The following is a 17,755-nucleotide window of genomic DNA, read 5'->3' as shown; positions in this document are numbered from 1 at the left end:
AAAGCATCGCAAATAATTCTTCCTCCATTTTAATAAGTTCAGCTTAAAGAGATCCCTATTCCAAGGTCCTTAGCTGGTAAGGAACCAGGGGTTAAAAATTAAACACGATGAAAAAGGTTCACAGACTGTTAGCGCCAAACCCAGCAGAATTGTGCTATTAGATCACGCTAGATACTTCATGTCTGTGTTGCTACGCAGTGCTCACCCTTATAAAGCACCGAATAAACCAGGGGACTAAGTCATCGCAGTGTATGACATGCCGGCCTGGTACAGGGGAGAGCGGGAAGTTTTGCACTCAGGCCTGGGCAGGGACTCTGGCTCCCGAGATGATGCTATGCCAATTTTCACACATCATTGCCATGCCTTTTAGCCCACAGCCAATCATGTCCTTGGGAGATGACAGGACTCATCTCAGGGGGATGTCATTGGGATGAAGTACACGTCATATACACCTTAAGTCCCTAACAAGGAACCTCGTCCATGACGGGTACTCATCCAATTATTTTGATATTTGTCTCCACTTTGTCTTTTTAGGAAAAAGGATCTGCATTTATTTTTGTCTGTAGTCTCAACATCTAGCATAGCACACAGTAGAAATTTAATTAAAATTTACCAGCAAATCGGTGGACCCCATAGCTCGGTTGGGCCAAACGTCCTGAAGTGGGTGTAAAGGCGGCATCTCTTACAGCCAAAACCCTCAGGGTCTGCGGCGGGCTCGACTGCCACCCAGCTTTACAGTCACAGCCTCAAAACCATGCCCCAACCTGCCACGTTTTCCACATGCCTCCCCGATTTACAGGACTGGGTACCCCAGGCCTAATCATCTGAGACACAACCCTTGTTGAAGTTGGTTAGTGAACCAGCGCATGACTGACTTGACTCCAGTCTGAATGACAGATGTCCATAAGGACTGTCCCACCGAGCAACTGTACCTGCTGTCCAGTCTCCGGGCATGGACAGGGAGCAGCCCGCCGAGCACTCGGTCTGCCCGTAGCCTTCGTAGAACTGGGGCACCAAGAGACGAAAGGGCATTAGAAAGGGGACGCCTTTGCTGGAGGTTGCACAGCTAAGTTGAACTTTGCACAGCTAAGTTCCTCCACCTTCAGAGTGGGGCCCGTTGTGGAGGAACCTCTTCCCAAACTTCGTTTGGTAAATCCGTCCGATACCACACTGTGCTTCAACGCAGCACCCAAACATCCTCGCCCTCGCACCAACCCCAGCTCATCCACGTCTGTTCCCTACCTCGCACCCTGCGCATGCGCGAGGGAGAACGCTGACACCGGGGAGGGCCCGCTGCACCAGAGCTGCCCGGGGGAAGGCTCCGCCCCCACAGGCCCTGAGTGCCAAGTGGGCTCTGCTAACTAGACAGGTTCTCTGCGTGTTGTGCGGCTTGGCCATCGCTTATGACCAACCCAGCCCCTCCTGCCTGACTCTAAAGGCAGGATTTGCACCCTCCCTTCAAGGACACGATGCAGCCGTGGGCACGGACACATGTTTCCCCTGCCAGGGGTCGAAATACACAAGCTGCTTTCTCTAAGCAACCTAGAAATAACACGATCTCCTGAATAAAGACAAGAGACACACGGGGAGCATTAGAGTGGCTCTTGGAAAGCAGGCTCTGGACATGACGACATCTGGGACGGCCAAGTGCAGGGGAGCTGGCTCACCTGGCAGCCAAGTGCAGCCCGCAGAAAGGTCAGTACGGTGGCAGAGACAGGCGCAGCTCCTGTGACCATCAGCCTGACCTTCCCTCCCAGGCTCGACTTAGAGGACAGGAGGGGAAGGAAGGAGAGAAGAAGGAGGGTTAAATGGCTGGAAGTCAGTGGGCTCCTCAAAGATGCTTTTTTGGCACCCCACTCCCCAAACCCCAGCCCCTTCTCTGCACGCCGCACAGGACTCACGATGCCCGAGAACTCACAGGCATCCACACGAGGGACTCAGGCGGGACGGAAACAGACTTTGTTTCCTTCCCACCGGAGACCCTACCTTTTGCTCTTAACTGGTGCAGAAATCAAATCGACCAGCACCCCCACTTGCTGGTATCTTAAGGGATTAGAACAAGACTGTGGTGGATTTGTGGCAACTACCACACTTTCGGCATTTTTTTTTAGACTAGTATATTATTCTTTACCACTCATGCCTAAAAAGTTACCTCAAGAGTGATACCTCATGCTCCAGAAAAATAAAACCTAATGGAGACTAAGAAAGGTTACAGTATCCTGATTTCTTTCTGCCCTCAAGAGCTACGATATTGTTCTGGTGTATTTTGGATCCTGAGGTTTATGTGATGGCTTTGTCCTGAATTTTTAGAAATGTGCCCGAATCGATACAAATGTGTCCTTCTCTCTCTCTCTCTCTCGTCTGCACACATCTCTGTTAAAAAGAGACCGCATGGAAAACCTGAGACCCCAGTTAGCTCGTAGCTCGCGTGACAGCCACCAGCGCGAGTGGGCCGCCACCTGTATTTTGCGGAAGATGAGCTTGTCCCACAGGCTGTTGTTTCTGATGATGCCGCTGCGCAGCTCCGCTTCTTTCCTCTTGGAGGCGAAGTCCAACAGCCATCGCTTCAGGGTGGTGTTTGCCTGTCCGAAAATCTACCGAGTGGAGACACGAAGAGGTTTCACGGTGACTGAGATGGCTAGCGTCAGGAAGGGAGATAGTAACGAGTGCTGGAAAAGATGCGGGGAGGCTGGACCCCCCGCCCCCGCTCTGTTGGTAGAAACACTACGTGGCCCGGCTTTAGAAAACACACAGGGTTACAATGTACAGCAATCCCGCTCCTGGGTGTCTACCCGGGAGAGATGAAAACATGTGTCCACACAGAAAACTCGGTGGCGTATTCATAGTAGCCAAACAGTGGGAACAACTCAAGTGCCCACTGATGGACGAAGAGATAAACGAAAGGTGTTACACCTGTACCATGCAATACTGTCTGGCTGTTAAAAGGAATGAAGCGCACCCGGATGGTGTAGCTCCGTGGGTTGAGCACGGGCCTGTGAGCCAGTGTCGCTGGTTCAATTCCCAGTCAGGGCACATGCCTGGGTTGCTGGCCAGGTGCCCAGTGAGAGGTGTGCAAGAGACAAGCACACACTGATGTTTCTCACCCTTTCCTTCTCTATCCCTTCCCCTCTCTCTAAAAATAAATAAATAAATAAAGTCTTAAAAAAAAAGGAATGAAGTAGAGCTATACCCTACAACATGGAAGAACCTTGAAAACATGTTAAGTGAGAGAAGCTAGTCACAAAAGAACACATGTTGCAAAACTCCATTCATGGCCAAGTTCAGGATAGGCAGATCTCTAGATTCAAAAAGTAGATGATTTTTGCTTTGTGGTGAAGGCGGGGAGCAGGGTGGGGATGACAGCTAAAGGGAAGGTCAAAGGGCTCCTTCTGAGGGGACAAACACGTTCTAGGATGGACTGTACGACGGCTGTAGAATTCTGAGGATGTACTGAAAACCTTTACACCGTACACTTTAGTGGGTACATTGTATGGGATGTGAACTATATTTCAATAGAGCAGTTCGCGTAAGTTTTTTCTAAAAGAACCATTAAAAAATGAGTAGGTTCTCACAGATGACAGAAGGCATGCCTGCAATTAAAGAGAACTGAGTGCCCCATCCAGGCTCACTGGGGGACACACACCCCACGCAGCCCTGGCCCCACGGTCCACGTGGGGATGGCCTCTCAGAACGGGGGCCTGCTCAGTTCCTGCTTTGAGGGAGGCACTTCTCGCAAGGTGGCTAAGTGAGTGACATTTCGCAGGTGCATGGAGCTTCCCAATTTATAAAACCATTTCATAGTGATGCAAGGAGCAGCCTCATGAGACACTCAGCAGGGGGTGGGGGCAGCAGTCCCTTGTACAGATGAGAAAACAGAGGCTCAAAGAGTTAACTATAAAAAGAAGATGTTCCTGGCTGGTGTGGCTCAGTGGATTCAGCACCAGCCTGTGAACCAAAAGGTTGCCGGTTCAATTCTCAGTCAGGGTACATGCCTCAATTGGGGGCCAGGTCCCCAGTTCAGGTGTGAGAGAGGCAACCAATCAGTGTTTCTCTCACCCATCAATGTTTCTCTCCCTCTCTGTCTCCCTCCCTTCCGCTCTCTCCAAAAATGAATACATAAAATCTTTTAAGAAAAATGAAAGGACACCACCTCCATCTGACACCTGCATTGTCCCTCTGGGTTAAGTGCCTGTACTCCGTGTCACAGCACCATGAACTACAGCTCTGCGGGATAAGGGGACTGTCCAGGTCACGCGGAAGGCCCAGCCCTCTGCCCTCTGCGTGGTGCTCAGGACTTACTCGGTCAAACATCCGGTTCAGCAGCCTTGGGACCACGGGGAAGATCGTGGGTTGAAGCGCCTTGAGGTCATCCATGAGCAGCCTGATATCTCCTTGGAAAAATCCTATCTTAGCTCCGTGACACAGCATCACACACTAGGGAGGTAAACACACACGACCCGCGTTTCAGCCCTGCAGCAGCGGCCGCACCACACAAAGACAAATAAGGCTTCTGTGTCAGCATTTCAGAGCTGCTTCCAGAGATCTCAAAGTTCCTACGTGTAGGCAGCTTAAAAAAAATTGTTCTCGCATTCTTCGGTCACTGTACCCTGGCCATAAACCAGGGTATGTTGGTTCTGGTGAGGATCACAGAGGTTCTGCTAGTTTAGCTTCATGATAAATAAATAATCTGTCGACTGAATGACATGTTATTATATAATCCAAATATTTTTAGTCTTCCAGAAACTTTAGGTATAATTTATTCTCCAAACAAAAACTTAGCTACTTACACACAGTCCTAGCTTATCAATGTCTCATTTTCTTTTACTTGAATCTAACTAAAAATGTCTAAAAAAACCACGAACTACGTTGGGGCTGAGACACCAGTGGTACCCCACACCAGCATGGCCTGTCACTCAGCTGTAATCTGTTGCATGACTTTTCTCCACTGGAGGCCGACTGTACTGGCAAGCCCCATGCACCTGGCAAACAGTCTGCCTCTTCTAAGATTCAGAAAGAAAGACTCAGCCCGGGCCGCGTGACGCGACTGGTTGGTGAGTCAGCCCCGTACGCTCGGTGGCCGCAGGTTTGATCCCCAGTTGGGCACAAACGGGAGGCAACCGCTTGATGCTTCTCTCTCACAGAAATGTTTCTTTCTCTCTCTTTCCCTCCCTCTCCCTCTAAAAGTCAAGAAACGTATCCTTGGATGAGGATTAAAAACAAAAAGGATTCAGAAGATGATGCAACGAAAGTGCACCTGGTCTCAGGCCGGGAAGCAGAAGCCGCCAGAAAGGCACACCATGGTTCATTGTTAAAAAATTAATGCTCAGGAGGCTTTCCTCACTGTGGCCAGCCTCCCAGGCTTGCTTCCAAAACTACCGCCAGGAACATAGGATCCATTATCCTCTCATCTGACATCACCTGATAAGCTCACGAGCTCTCCTGAGGTGTGCAGGAGGCACAAGGAACAGAGAGAAGATGGGATCTAATGATCCCTGGTCCTTAAGGGGTAAATAAGTCCTACAGGGCAGCAGGCAGCCAATCAGAGGGTAGACCCTCCATTAATCACCTTTCTGTGGCCAATACCTAGCGCAGGGCGTGGCATGTGGGTGCTGCTCAGTAAACGTGTCTAAATGAGTGGATGGTGCTCGTTTTCCCTATGAGTCTACAGCCCAGAATTGTCCAGGAGGGAAAAAAGTGGTTCTCGGTTGGTTTCCAAACAAGGCACGCAGCTGGGCGCTGGGAGCCCGGGCAAAGGTCAGCTCCAGACCATTGCCTTTCCAAGGTCACTTCGAATTTTGGTGAGAGAATTCGTTTTCAGCCCACACGGGCATTTATGAACAAACACAATACAAAAGGAGAGACTTCTCACAGAGCAGAGGCCTCACTAGGTTCTATCAGATGGTATTCCTAAAATTTCTACTTTTACAGTTAATCTTTCTGGAGTCATGTCCATAGGCATATCATTCAAAAGCCCAAGCTTCTGATTTTAAAAGGAATGACTGAAGTTCAAGTATCCAGACCCAGAAGAAAAGTGGCACTCTGGCAAATAATTAGCCCCATTTCTAACCCGGGCCTCGGCGGGCACCGAGGCCCGCGTGCCAGTGTGCACGTCGGACTTACCAGCATGAGCTGTTCAAACATGTGTGCAAGTGGTAGGTAGGAAATGTGTGTGTCACTGCCATTCAGGACAATTGCTTTCTGTAAAACACAACAACTTAGACACAGACAAATGAGCAGGAGAGAAATACGCAGCGCACTGCCTTACCTCGACAACTGTTTCAAACATATGGGCAAGAGGCAAGAAAGAGATCAGCACATCGTCTGGGGAGGGGTTGACAATGTTCTGCAAGCGAAGACACCAGCAAGGTGGAGAGGCGTTAAGATCCCGGCAGTTTTCTGCTTTGTTGTAGAGCACACAACACCTGAACACCGAGGGGAAACGGCCCGGGCTCATGATCGGCCCTCGTTTGCCACCAGGGATGAGATGCAGAGCAATACTTTAGTCACTCGGATAGAGTGGAGGTCATTTCCAATGACAAAGTAGGTGCGCCTGGCACGTTCGTCAGAAATAGGGAAAACTCTGTCCAGATTGGGGTGCTAAAGTTTTGTGTGCTCTGATTGTTTATTATTTCAGAATGGCAGTCCCCCACCACCCAGCCAGCTCAGTTCCACCGAGAGGTCAGAAACCCAAGACCCAGTCCACCATAAAACAGCATTTTAGGTTGCAAGGGAAAGAGGGAGAGGAGATGAGAAACACTGGATTTCCGAGCTCCTTTCATCTACAGTGTAAGTGCATCTGGGGGATTTCAGTCTGATCAACAGCTTTACCAGAAAGGCCTCCTTTGCCATGGAAAATAGTCCCACTTGTCTAACACAAGCCCTGATCTGGCACCAGGGGGGTTGCTTTCCTAGAAAACACTGGCTGCAATAGGTCCCTGTCTGGATGAAGTCTGGACATCTGGCTTCCATTTCATGGCTCTGGATGGACTTTACTTATGGCCAAGCACAGTGAGGGTTTGCCTGGAGTGTTCCTGTTACTAACATAAAGAGTTCTGGCCAAAACAGGGGGCTGCCAACAGCAGCTGCTTCACACCAACCAGGAGATGAAGGCACTGTCAGTTGCCTGGGGGTGCATCCACTTCTGAACCCTGCCACCCCGCCCCAGAGCCGGGCAGTTCTTCATAATAATGTGGTCATTGGCGAGAGCCCCCGGCCTGAACAAATGCAGGAGTCTTAGAAGCATCCGATATAGCCTGAACAGGCTATAATTTGGGGTTAACTTTATGCAAGTATGACCTGCATTCCAACTGGTACGTCACTGTGGCAAATGTTATAGAATGGGAAATCAGACTTGATAATATCTACGGTTTTCAATGTTCTGATTTAGCCTAACAAATAATATGCATTAACATGCTTAGAAATTTCACAAAGTTGCAAATGTCTCCGGTAATACGATATTTTAAACAAAGTTCTAGAATCGTTTGCCTCAATGAGCTACTGATGTATTCTTAGTTTTCTTTGAAAGCCAGTTAGAAAATTAAAATTCTCCTTCGGTGAGGTACTAACTGCTGACTTCTGTTTGGGAAGTATACTCCCAGAGAGGCAGTCGGGACTCAAAGAGTGGGAGCAGGAGTGGGAGCAGGAGTGGGAGCGGGAGTGAGACGGCCCTTCTGCAGCACCCCCCTGACAGGCCTGCTCTCCAAGCCCAGGAAGCACAGGTTCCCTCCACAGATAGGCCCTGCCCAGAGATGGAGGTAGCAAATTATGCAGCATGTGCGAAGGCTCTGAGAGAAGGCATTATACTGTTCAGAGGGAACTCCCTAAAAGGCAAGTTTGAAACATACCCTCGGCACCAGGGACCGCGTCATGTCACCCCCACCCTTCCAAATCCACGCGGAGAAGCTCTAAGGCAGCATGGCTACATTTGGAGACGGGGCCTTCCGGGAGGTAACTGAGGTTAAGTGAGGTCATAAGGGTGGGGCCCTGAGCCAGAATGACTGGTGTCCTTGTAAGAAGAGGAGATGCTGGAAACTTCTCTCATTCTCCTTGTGCATGGGAGGAAAGGCCAGGTGAGGCACAGTGAAAAGGTGGCCATCTACAAGCCAGGGAGAAAGCCCTCACCAGAAACTAAGTTTGTGGGCACCTTGGCCATGGACTTCTAGCCTCCAGAACTCTGAGAAAACCCATGTCTGTCGTTTAAGCCACCCAGTCTGTGCTCTTTTGCCACGGCAGCCCAGGCTGACTCAGGTACTTGGGGAACAACTGAAGTCCGAGGCTTTTAGTCCTTCTCATAAAAGGGAAGTCGAACCGACCATAATAAATAATAATAATTCAAAAGCCTTCAGCAGCATTTAACATTTCCTTGTCAATGTAAAGAAATTGCTTTTTCCACACAGGGATAGTAGGGAAAGGCACAAGAGAGTCAGTTCTTCTCTGTCCTCTCCTGACCAAAGTTGCGCTACATTCTAGCTGCCGATGCTCGGAATGGTCAGAGCTGGCGCTGACCATGCTCGGAATGGTCAGAGCCCACAGCAGAAACGAGGGGAGAGCGTGGCACGAAGGGTCGGGCCTTCTCCACGGCTCAGAGTCCACCTGCAGCGTGGACTCAGTGTGGGGGCGCTGCCTTCACCGCTCTCGTTCTCGAGGCCCAACGCCGACTGCCCAGTGCCCACGAAGGAGGACAGCACCGTCCCCACAGCTTACCTCTGTCACTTTCACAAAAGCCGAAAAGTCACTCACTATGTTCCGGTGGGTGAGCATAGCTCCTTTGGGGTTGCCTGAGGGACACAGCGAGCAGAGCGAAGTCAGAGGACAGCAGCTGTGTCCACGGGGGACAGGTGGAAAGGAGGCCCAGAACCCTACACGTGAGCAGGGCCTCGAATGCCTCCCGTGGTCCGTACACCCCGAAAGCCAAATGTTGGGTACCACTAAATTCCCGAGCGATCTGCTATCCTCTCAGTGAAACTTCGTATCTGCAACACTCTCTACTAAAATGGGCACGTTTCAGAGGGTGCGTGGCAATAAGAGAAGAAAACCAGGAGCCTTTTTGTATTTCTGTAAATCACTGATACAGTTTGCCTCGGGAAAATGGATGAAGCGTCGCCTGCAGTAAACGTTTGCGGAAACATGCGACATGCTCAGACTCTCAGCATGTCTCACAAAGCCTGAAACACCTCCGTCTCTTCCACCTGAAGTCCATCCACGGTTCAGGTAAGTCACCCCAAAATGGGGACGGGGAGGAGACACCTCGGGGTCCCACTTAGAAGCAACTCCGTAGCAAAACTTACCTGTGGTTCCACTGGTGAAACAGACCACTGCAAGATCGTCAGGTGCTGGAGGCTACAGCGTGTTAAAAAAAAAAGAACAAGGAAAAGGTGGGAGAAATCAGAATAGAAAGCCCAAGACATCTACTCCGAGACAACCAGACGCGGAGGCTGGGCAGGGTCTGACGCAGCATCTTACCTTGGGCTTCCTCCTGTTTGCTCGTCCCAGGTCCTTAATTAGAAGAGAAAAAAAATCTTAAGTGGGAACATTTTCTAAATGGAAAGAATAAGGTCACATGGAGACACTTCAAGCTGATTTTACTGTGAGATTTGCTGACGGCTGGCTCAAAGACAGAATGTATTTTCAATCAAGTGAACTCTGGCAACTTCAATGAACCGGGACCAAAAAACTTACTCATTGCTCTAAGCAGCATTTTTTCCAGTTATCTTTTCTCTTACACAAGACTATAGAAATGGTATCAGGACTGGCCTTTGAAAAAAGGATTTATTCAAAAGACAGGAACCAAAGTCTCTTAGGATGGATTTTGCTGTCCCTGCCCCCACTTCCTATTCTGGCCTTTCACAAAGACTAGCTCTTAACGGTCCTGAAAGAACCACAATGGTCTCCATATCGGAGCAGAGCAAGATTCGGGATCGCCCAGCTCTGTGTAGCTGACTCTTCGATCCGGGGAAAAAAAGCAGCCCATGGAAGACTTCACGCCAGCAGTGTCAGAGGCTCAGATGTCTGCTCTCCTCGCGTGGAGCAGAGAAAGGACTGGGGACCTCCAGTACAAAACAGGCCGGAAGGAAGATCTGTGGCCACTCTCGGATGGACGTGAAGGGGAAGAGTGGCAGACTCATTCTGCGGGCACGGCATTTCCCAACACTGTACTACCAGTCTGTGGCAGTTTCTGTGGCAACAGAATCTATTAATTCTTAAAGTGAGCTATTTATATTCTTTTCCTATTAAAACTGAACAGCTCGAATGAGCACATGGAGTGCGCATGCCCAGAATTAAATAAAAATTAGATGGATGTGCTCAAGGCTCGTGAGTCTCTGTCCAGCAGAGAGTTTTACACAGTCTTTAATCTTCATTGCATTTTAAGCTATATATACAACAGATCACTGATTAAAAAACAGAAATATAACATCCAAATTAAAGCCAAATAAGAGCTAAAGCAAGGAGAGTTCCACCAATTTTGTTTTCAAAATAATCCTTATCAAATCTAAATTCCCACTCATCTCTTCAAAATTCTTACATAACTTTTTGAGATTTTCGATGCTTCAAACATTGACAATAAATAAAATAAAGCAATAGTGATATGCAATTTACCTTTCAATTGATTGGGAATAACATCCACCCAATTAGTGCACTATTTGCCGAGGCAGTTGCACTGCCTGAAACCTGCCTCATGTCATCTGGTAGCAAAACTAGGGGGATCGTACCAAGTTGCCATTGTTAGGCTTCAAATGCCAGGAAAAGAAGAACTGTAAACAGGAGCAACTGAGTTCTAGTTCAAGATCAGCATGCTGCAGTATTCGAGGATGATAAAATCTGCAACTTCCTGAAAATGTATCAGATGAAAGATGGACTGATGCGTGAAGAGAGGGATGGAGTGGGGACTGGTGTGTGATCAGGCAAATGTGTTCAGGTAGTTGTCAGAGATGCTTGGTGGGGACGTGCGGTCTACTGTACCAGTCTTTCAACTTGTTTTCATCTTTTACATTTTTTATAACAAAGTACTGGGAAAAATGCAAAAATTCCAAATACCAATGTTTACATTTTTGATCCCATATAAATATATAGAAATATAAAGCTGATCACGAGATCAACCATAAAGCCAATTTTAAATAAGTTTGTGTGGTGACAGATGACAACGTTTTAAAAACATTCAATCACTACATTGGGTACCAGAATCTAATAAAGTATGATACTGTATACCAACTATACTTAAATTCAAAAAAGAGAAGTCGAGTTAACATGAAAACCAACAGAAATGTGAGGTATCGACTAGAAATACACAACAATTTTTACAATAAACACAAGCTTTAACAAGGCCAAAAAATTCATTTCTTAAAGCCTTAATCTTTTGCTTACAAAACTTTTAAAAACAAAATATGAATCATATTACATGGGTAAATAAATATAAAGCAATGTCCTTTGTAAATAAAGATTTTCATATAAAGTTTATGTTATAATCTTCATTCACTCATCTAAATTTTTTAATCTTAAAATTACTCCTTTATCATATCATTGTTCAAAAAGACCAAAAAAGTCCTGTGTGTTTGTGTTGGGGGTGGTTAGGGAGAAGGAGTGAAGATGGGAAAGGAAGCAATCGCATTACTGTAAAAGGGGATTAAAGTCAAAAAACAGAAACTGAAAACCCAGTTTAACGACACAGCACACCTACCAGCTCTTAGGGACTCATGTTCTGTGCTCCACGTCTACGGGTGTGTGCCTGCGTGTGAGAGTGTGTCTATGTGTGAAACCATGCGGATGTGTGAGAGAGCACGTGTGAGAGCATGTGCATGTGTGTGTGTGTATGTGAGGCAGAAGGCTCTGCTACAACTTCTAAGTTCCCCAGAAAAGGCTTTATAAATCCTTCTTTACAGCCTTGAATTCTTTACAGAAAACTAGAAATGAGTTTTGAACCCCTATTTATAACTGTCCCAGGGAAACGCACAATGTCTTCAGAAAGAGAACCACTGACGCTCCGGAGCCTGCCCACCCCCCCCAACGCGTGCGCCGAGACCCTCCTCCCGCAGCTCCTGGGGACTGAGCTCTGACCCAAGGCCGACAGGCAAATCAGCGTCTTACAGGAGCTGACGTCAAATGACCAACTCAAATAGGAGCCACGCTCGTTTTCCTAGAATGGTTACCTTTAAAGTTGTGCTGGACGTGAATCTGGAGAAATTTAACATGATAATGAACGGAACCAAACATCTCTGCTAGAAACCCGCCGGGCCTCTATGAAAGCAATTTAGGGGCTGAAAACAAGGAGGCAGATGTCCGTACCTGGCTCCATCTTAGAGACAAATCACTGAGTGAAGAAATGCAAACTTAAATCTCCACCAGAATTTGAAGGTCACATCCCTGGCTTGTCAGGGCTCCAGGACAAGGAGGTGAGCACTCCAACTCTCTTTAGAAAAGGACTTTCGGCAAGGTGTGCGGCGCTAACCGGGCAGAGAGGCAGCCAGCGCGCAGGCCGTGCGGCTGCAGCGGGGAACGCACTGAGTGGGGCCGCAGGACTCACCTCCATGGCCTTCATGCTGATGACCTCCACCCCGCACTTCTTGCCTCGTTCCAGCAGACTGCTGCCGTAGGAGTCCATGACAACTATGATTTTAAGGCCTGGTGTCAACTTGTTTTCTACACCTTCTAGCAACATGTTGGCCTTCTCTGGCTTGTCAACAAAAATCACAGACAGTTCCGCTGAAAGAGAGAGCCGCAATGAGCAATACGCTCTGGAGTATTAAAAGCTTGACTGTATAATTTTTTAACTTTAAGGTTATTTTAAGTACCTTTAAAGTTAAGTAACTTTAAAGTTATTTTAAGTAACTTTAAAGTTAAAGTTCGCTGCATGAGAGCAAAGCCGATGTCCCCGCAAGGGCCACACGCTTACCTTTGTTGACTATGTAAGTGATGGCTTCGGAGCCGAGGCTGTCATAGAGGGGCACGATCACCATCGAGTAAGCAAAGCATCCCTGTTCGATGATGACCCACTAGACGGACAGTGAGGGTTGGGAAGAGAAAGTGAGATGTCATCATGGAACCCGTCCACGAGGACCAGCACTCCAGATATGAGGCGGAAACATCGGGTGTCGCTACCTCCCTGTTTGAACATTAACTACTATATGCCAGGCATGGTGAGGGATTCATAATGAGGACAGAATAAGAGTCCCCTCCTTAAAAGGAATGGGCCATCTTTGTGGGGAGGTAACTGAGCTGCCTCTTGTGAGAGCAGCACAGTTCGGGCGGATGAGAGAAAGGCAAGGAGACCCCAAGAGCAGGGACTGCAGAATTACAAGCAGGGAGGTCAGTGAGCAACTGGCCAGCCTGGAGGTCTCCACAGGGAGTGGAGAAATGGAGGCCAGCAGTGGGCGGGGGCAAGCCCTTGCCTCTGGAGGAGGCTGACCCTGGTCCCCGGGCAGTGCACAGCCACGGGGGGTTTCCCAGCAAAAAGGTGACCGTGAGTCTGAGGAAGATCCATCTGGCCGCAGTGTGCACAAGGGCCTGCGGAGGGGGAAGCGGGCACACTGTCTAACAGGAAACTTGCCAGGAAATTTCCCCAGATAAGAAATGATGGAAAGCAACATAGTAACTGGTCACCTGGCCTCCAAACTCAGCAGCCACATGGAAACTCACCCACCTACAAGGCAAATGTGGCAAGAACCTCAGGGCCTCCACCCTGTCCAGCATGGGTGGGGACAGAGAGGCTACAGGAAGGGAGTGCACACTCACCTGGCCTGCAGCTGTTTTCTTTCCTTTTTTCCCCCTTGGGCCCAATCTCAAGCTACCAACAGGGAGGTAAGGCCAAGCTCCTCAGCAAGCACAGTGGCACATATGGCCCTCTCTCCCCTGCCCCTTCTCCTGCGACTCCAAGTTCTCCCATGTTAAAATGCTTCCCTCCCAGCACAAACATGCTGCTTGATGAGAACATTCCTTTGGTTTCCATCAACACTCCACCCAGCTGCCACCTCCAGGAAGTCCTCCTTGACTGAGCTTTCATACTCTTCCTGTCCTCTGTCCACACTCAGCATGTGACAGAGAAAGCATTAGCTTTGGGGACTGTCTCTTTTTATGCTGTACCTCACGGAGAAGATCCAAGTCACTGCTGTACTTTGGTGCCTTGCCAGTGCCTGGCATATAGTAGGTACTCGATAAACCGGTGCTGAACTGACTCGTAAACGTAGGACAAAAACCACCTCTTAAAGGGATGTGTGTCCTAATTATAGAGTCATTACAGAGTTTCCCTAAAACAAAAATGTTAGGTGTGTTCATTTGGATAGGTTGCTCTTAAAATGAAAGAAATTAAGTTCCATGAGCCTAGAAATGACCCAGCTGTGGAAAATAATGTTTTTCCCTTAGCAGGACACAAAAATACTACGAAACCATCCTGATTTATCCAATAGTGAGGAGGACATGGATTGAGCCAACACACCTTCTGGACACAAGTAGGTCTAAGGATCAATTCCATTATTTCAAAGCAGGTGCTTGGGCTTTTCCAGGCCAGTTATGCTGTTAATTTGTGCGCCGACACTAGGAGCAATGCCTCGGCAAGAGTTATTTAAATGTACTTGATACCAGGGTGTATAGAAGCACCATGCCCAGGCCCAGCGAGCTGCACAACAGGCTACGAGACTAAATGAAGGCCGGGCCAAAGTGGTTGTCCATGTTGGCACTTTCTTGGCTGTCCATGGTATTTAAAACTTTGCAACCTGATCAGAGGGGAAAATTAAGCCTTTCAGAAACAAAATATGAGTGTGGCTGAAAAAAACTGTATCCCAGTTTCTTTGTAATTCATTAACACTATTTTTCTAATTACAGAGGACTTCTTTGTTAGTTAACTGTTGCAAAGATTTTTTGGGGGAATCTGGTTTCACAAAACCAAATCAATACTCTTTAAAAAGTGACTCTTCTTCCACCCAGAGGCTAAGCAGGCCCCAGTCTGGGTTTTCACATGTGCGACTTTCTAAGGTGTGGCCCAAAGCCGTATTCTGGGCAGAAATCAAACCACAGATCTGGCGTCAGGCGGAGGAAGGCATAAACCCTGAAGGGCTCCTCTGAGAACCCTCGAAGCCGCACAGGGTCAGAGGAGGGCGTTACCTCAGGTCTGTTCTGAGCGAAGATGCCGATGAACTGGTCGGGGGCGGCCCTGAAGCCCTTCTGCAGCAGCGCCGAGCCCACGCACTCCAACAGGTCTTCCACCTAGAGAGGGGGGAACCCGGGCAGCATCAGGCCCAACTCAAGGCCAAAGCTCAGGGCGTGGCAGCTGGAGAGCAGCGCGGCTCAGAGAGGGGGCGCGGGGGCGAACCGGCCTCCTTCAGTGACGCTTTTCTGAGCAACCCGAGGCCTTATTCACCGGAACCCTAAAAGGATGTCCTAAGAGGAGGGACCATGGGCCCTGCTGCAAGGCACGGCACAGCCCAGGGGAGACTGTGTGCCAGGGTTTCTCACCCTGTTCTGCTCCATACTTTGGTTTCACAAAATCTCATACAGGTATGAAACAAATACCGGGACTCAGAAAAGACTCTTTCTTTGTATTTTTAAAGATCAGCGAAGCAGGCAAAATTGTCATTTGGTATAAACACAGAAACAGCAAGTTTTGTGGCGATCTTAAAAAACAAAAAACAAGTGTTATCAACGGGCTCTCTACTTCCATTCTTGAGGACTTATTTTCAGGACATAGTTCAACCTTAAAAGCAGGTTTAAAAATTTTTTATGTACAAAGGTATATATACCAAAATTACCTAAAGTCACAAACCTCTAGGGGACAAGAGACCAAAGGCTGGGTGGCTCAGTGCATGGTGGCAGACATCAGGGAAAATGCCACATAGCCAGAAAACATTACAATTATGAAAACCATGCCAAACTTTGAATATTTGTAAGAATACAGAAATGCATAATAAAATTAGACAGGACTAATACTCGACCCCATCTTCTCCCCATTGCTACCCCAAATTAACCAAAAAAAGCTTTTTAAATCTTAACATTTGGAATTCTTTTCTTCATTCTCCATTGGTACGTTTCCAAGAGCACTTTGAATTCACGCCCACGCCCTCGGGAGATGAAGCCACGCCTCCTCGTGCCGGAACCCGGTTGGTTCTGGCACATGGGGCCATCGTGGTTCTGCCCAGTGAGTGAGCGCTGACCCTGGACAGTGACAGGGAGCAGCACTGGCAGGCTCACCACCACCTCACCCTGCGGCTGTTTCACCACTGTTGCTGGAGCACCCGAGGGGCGGGCACCTGAGGGGCGGGCACCTGTGCGGTGGGCACCTGAGGGGCGGGCACCTGTGGCATTTCTCAGGGCTCACAGAGCTTGGCAGGAGAGCACACGTGCATCTGTATCCCTGGAAAGAGGCTCCACACCTTTGTTCAAAAGGGGGTGCTAGCCCCCAACAGGGCAGAATCCCTGGGGTAAATGTGAAGAAAATGATGTAAACACAAAAATCCAAAAATGGCTCCAGGCTGAGCCAGTTCTCACGTCCACCGGCCGGAATTGAACATACGCAGATGGACACCTGCAGAGCCCCCGAGACTGTCAGGCCTCCGGCTGACAGAGAGCGGGAGGGATGTGGGGAGGTGCCACCGTGGGGGCCGCACCGGAAGCACCTGAGCCTGCCGGGAGCCCTGGGACCCCGGGCCACGTGCGACACATACACGCTGACCCCGTTTCTACGCCACACGCGGAAATGACGGGACTCGGACGCCACTATTCGAACACCATAACTAGGATTTGGTAAGGCAAAGTAAAAACAGTGAAACCCATCCCGTCACCTGAACTACAGCTTGTCACTCCCACGAGCAAGGCATGACACAGGTCTTGCCTCTGCGCCTTCTCTCAAGAGAGACCCAAGCGAAGCCTTCTGCGCCCGGCTGACCCTCGGCCGAGGGAAGGGAAGAAGACAGAGTGCGTGCTGACCCAGGGAGGGCACAGGGCTGGGCTCCGGAGCTGCCTCTGGGCTCCTCGTGCCAACTCCATCACATATACACCCCGGACCACACCGGCTCCTGACCCCGGTTCACACAAAGCACGGAAGGAGGAGGTTCCCTGAGCCCCCCAATGTCCCAGGGCGACACGCCCAGAGCCGGGCCGTTTCCTGGACAGCTGTGCGGAGACACAGGTGGCGGGGCTGCTCCCCCAGCTGCCCGCTGCTCCACAGGCTCCCCCTGGACTGAGAAGCGGCACGGGCAGGTGGAGTTGTTGTACCGGGGGTTGGGGGCAGGATAAAAGCGAACGGCAATGCCTTCCTGCTCTGCTACCTGCCACTGACAACCCACTGTTCCAGCAGCCATGGCTGTGGACGAGTTGGGGCTGCAGAGTGACGGGAGTAAGACACTGGATCCCGGCTTCCCAGGCGTCATCTCCGAGCGCCCGTGCTGCTGTCCACGGCTGCCTGGGGTTAAACATCACAGGGTCCCAAGCTGGCTGACCCACTGAAGAGCCCTGCGCCAGACGGCAAAGCCACGCCGCTGGCCCTGGGGCGCACTGACTAGCTGTGACTGTGGGCACGGCACGCCCCATGCCTTCCTGGGACCTGTTCTCATCTATAAAACGAGAGGGTCACCCTCCACTGGGCTTCTCAGTTTTTCTAAATCTCTCCCTCCAGAGAGGAGCAGCCTCGCCCTCCTTGGGGCCGGGAAGAGAGTCACTTGTGTCAGGCACATTTCTAGAATTTCGTCCTCGAAACTGTACTCTACTCCACAGTGCACCCACGTTCGTTCCACAACACAGTGCTTCGAACCACCAGCTAAGTCCCTTCTTCAGC

General features: G+C 49.4%; 1 protein-coding gene across 6 annotated transcripts in view; it reads right to left on the bottom strand.

The window, feature by feature from the left end:
* Positions 1-17,755, bottom strand: part of ACSL1 (acyl-CoA synthetase long chain family member 1) — a 136,191-nt gene that overhangs the window by 6,617 nt on the left and 111,819 nt on the right. For 4 of the 6 annotated variants that reach the window (XM_037128775.2, XM_037128778.2, XM_037128779.2 and 1 more), the window contains 12 exons: positions 15,091-15,192; positions 12,887-12,986; positions 12,518-12,696; positions 9,463-9,495; positions 9,288-9,339; positions 8,704-8,777; positions 6,266-6,343; positions 6,121-6,198; positions 4,300-4,434; positions 2,460-2,594; positions 1,668-1,763; positions 933-1,005 (listed from right to left, as the gene is read on the bottom strand). In XM_037128775.2, the coding sequence (XP_036984670.2) occupies positions 933-1,005; positions 1,668-1,763; positions 2,460-2,594; positions 4,300-4,434; positions 6,121-6,198; positions 6,266-6,343; positions 8,704-8,777; positions 9,288-9,339; positions 9,463-9,495; positions 12,518-12,696; positions 12,887-12,986; positions 15,091-15,192 (1,135 nt within the window). The remainder of the gene's footprint in view (positions 1-932; positions 1,006-1,667; positions 1,764-2,459; positions 2,595-4,299; positions 4,435-6,120; positions 6,199-6,265; positions 6,344-8,703; positions 8,778-9,287; positions 9,340-9,462; positions 9,496-12,517; positions 12,697-12,886; positions 12,987-15,090; positions 15,193-17,755) is intronic. The other 2 variants (XM_037128776.2, XM_037128777.2) reach the window with 2 other exon arrangements.

Source organism: Artibeus jamaicensis, unplaced genomic scaffold, assembly GCF_021234435.1.
Source record: "Artibeus jamaicensis isolate MK-2021 breed Jamaican fruit bat unplaced genomic scaffold, CSHL_Jam_final scaffold_833, whole genome shotgun sequence".
Taxonomy (NCBI): domain Eukaryota; kingdom Metazoa; phylum Chordata; class Mammalia; order Chiroptera; family Phyllostomidae; genus Artibeus; species Artibeus jamaicensis.
This window is presented reverse-complemented; position numbering and strand designations above follow the sequence as displayed.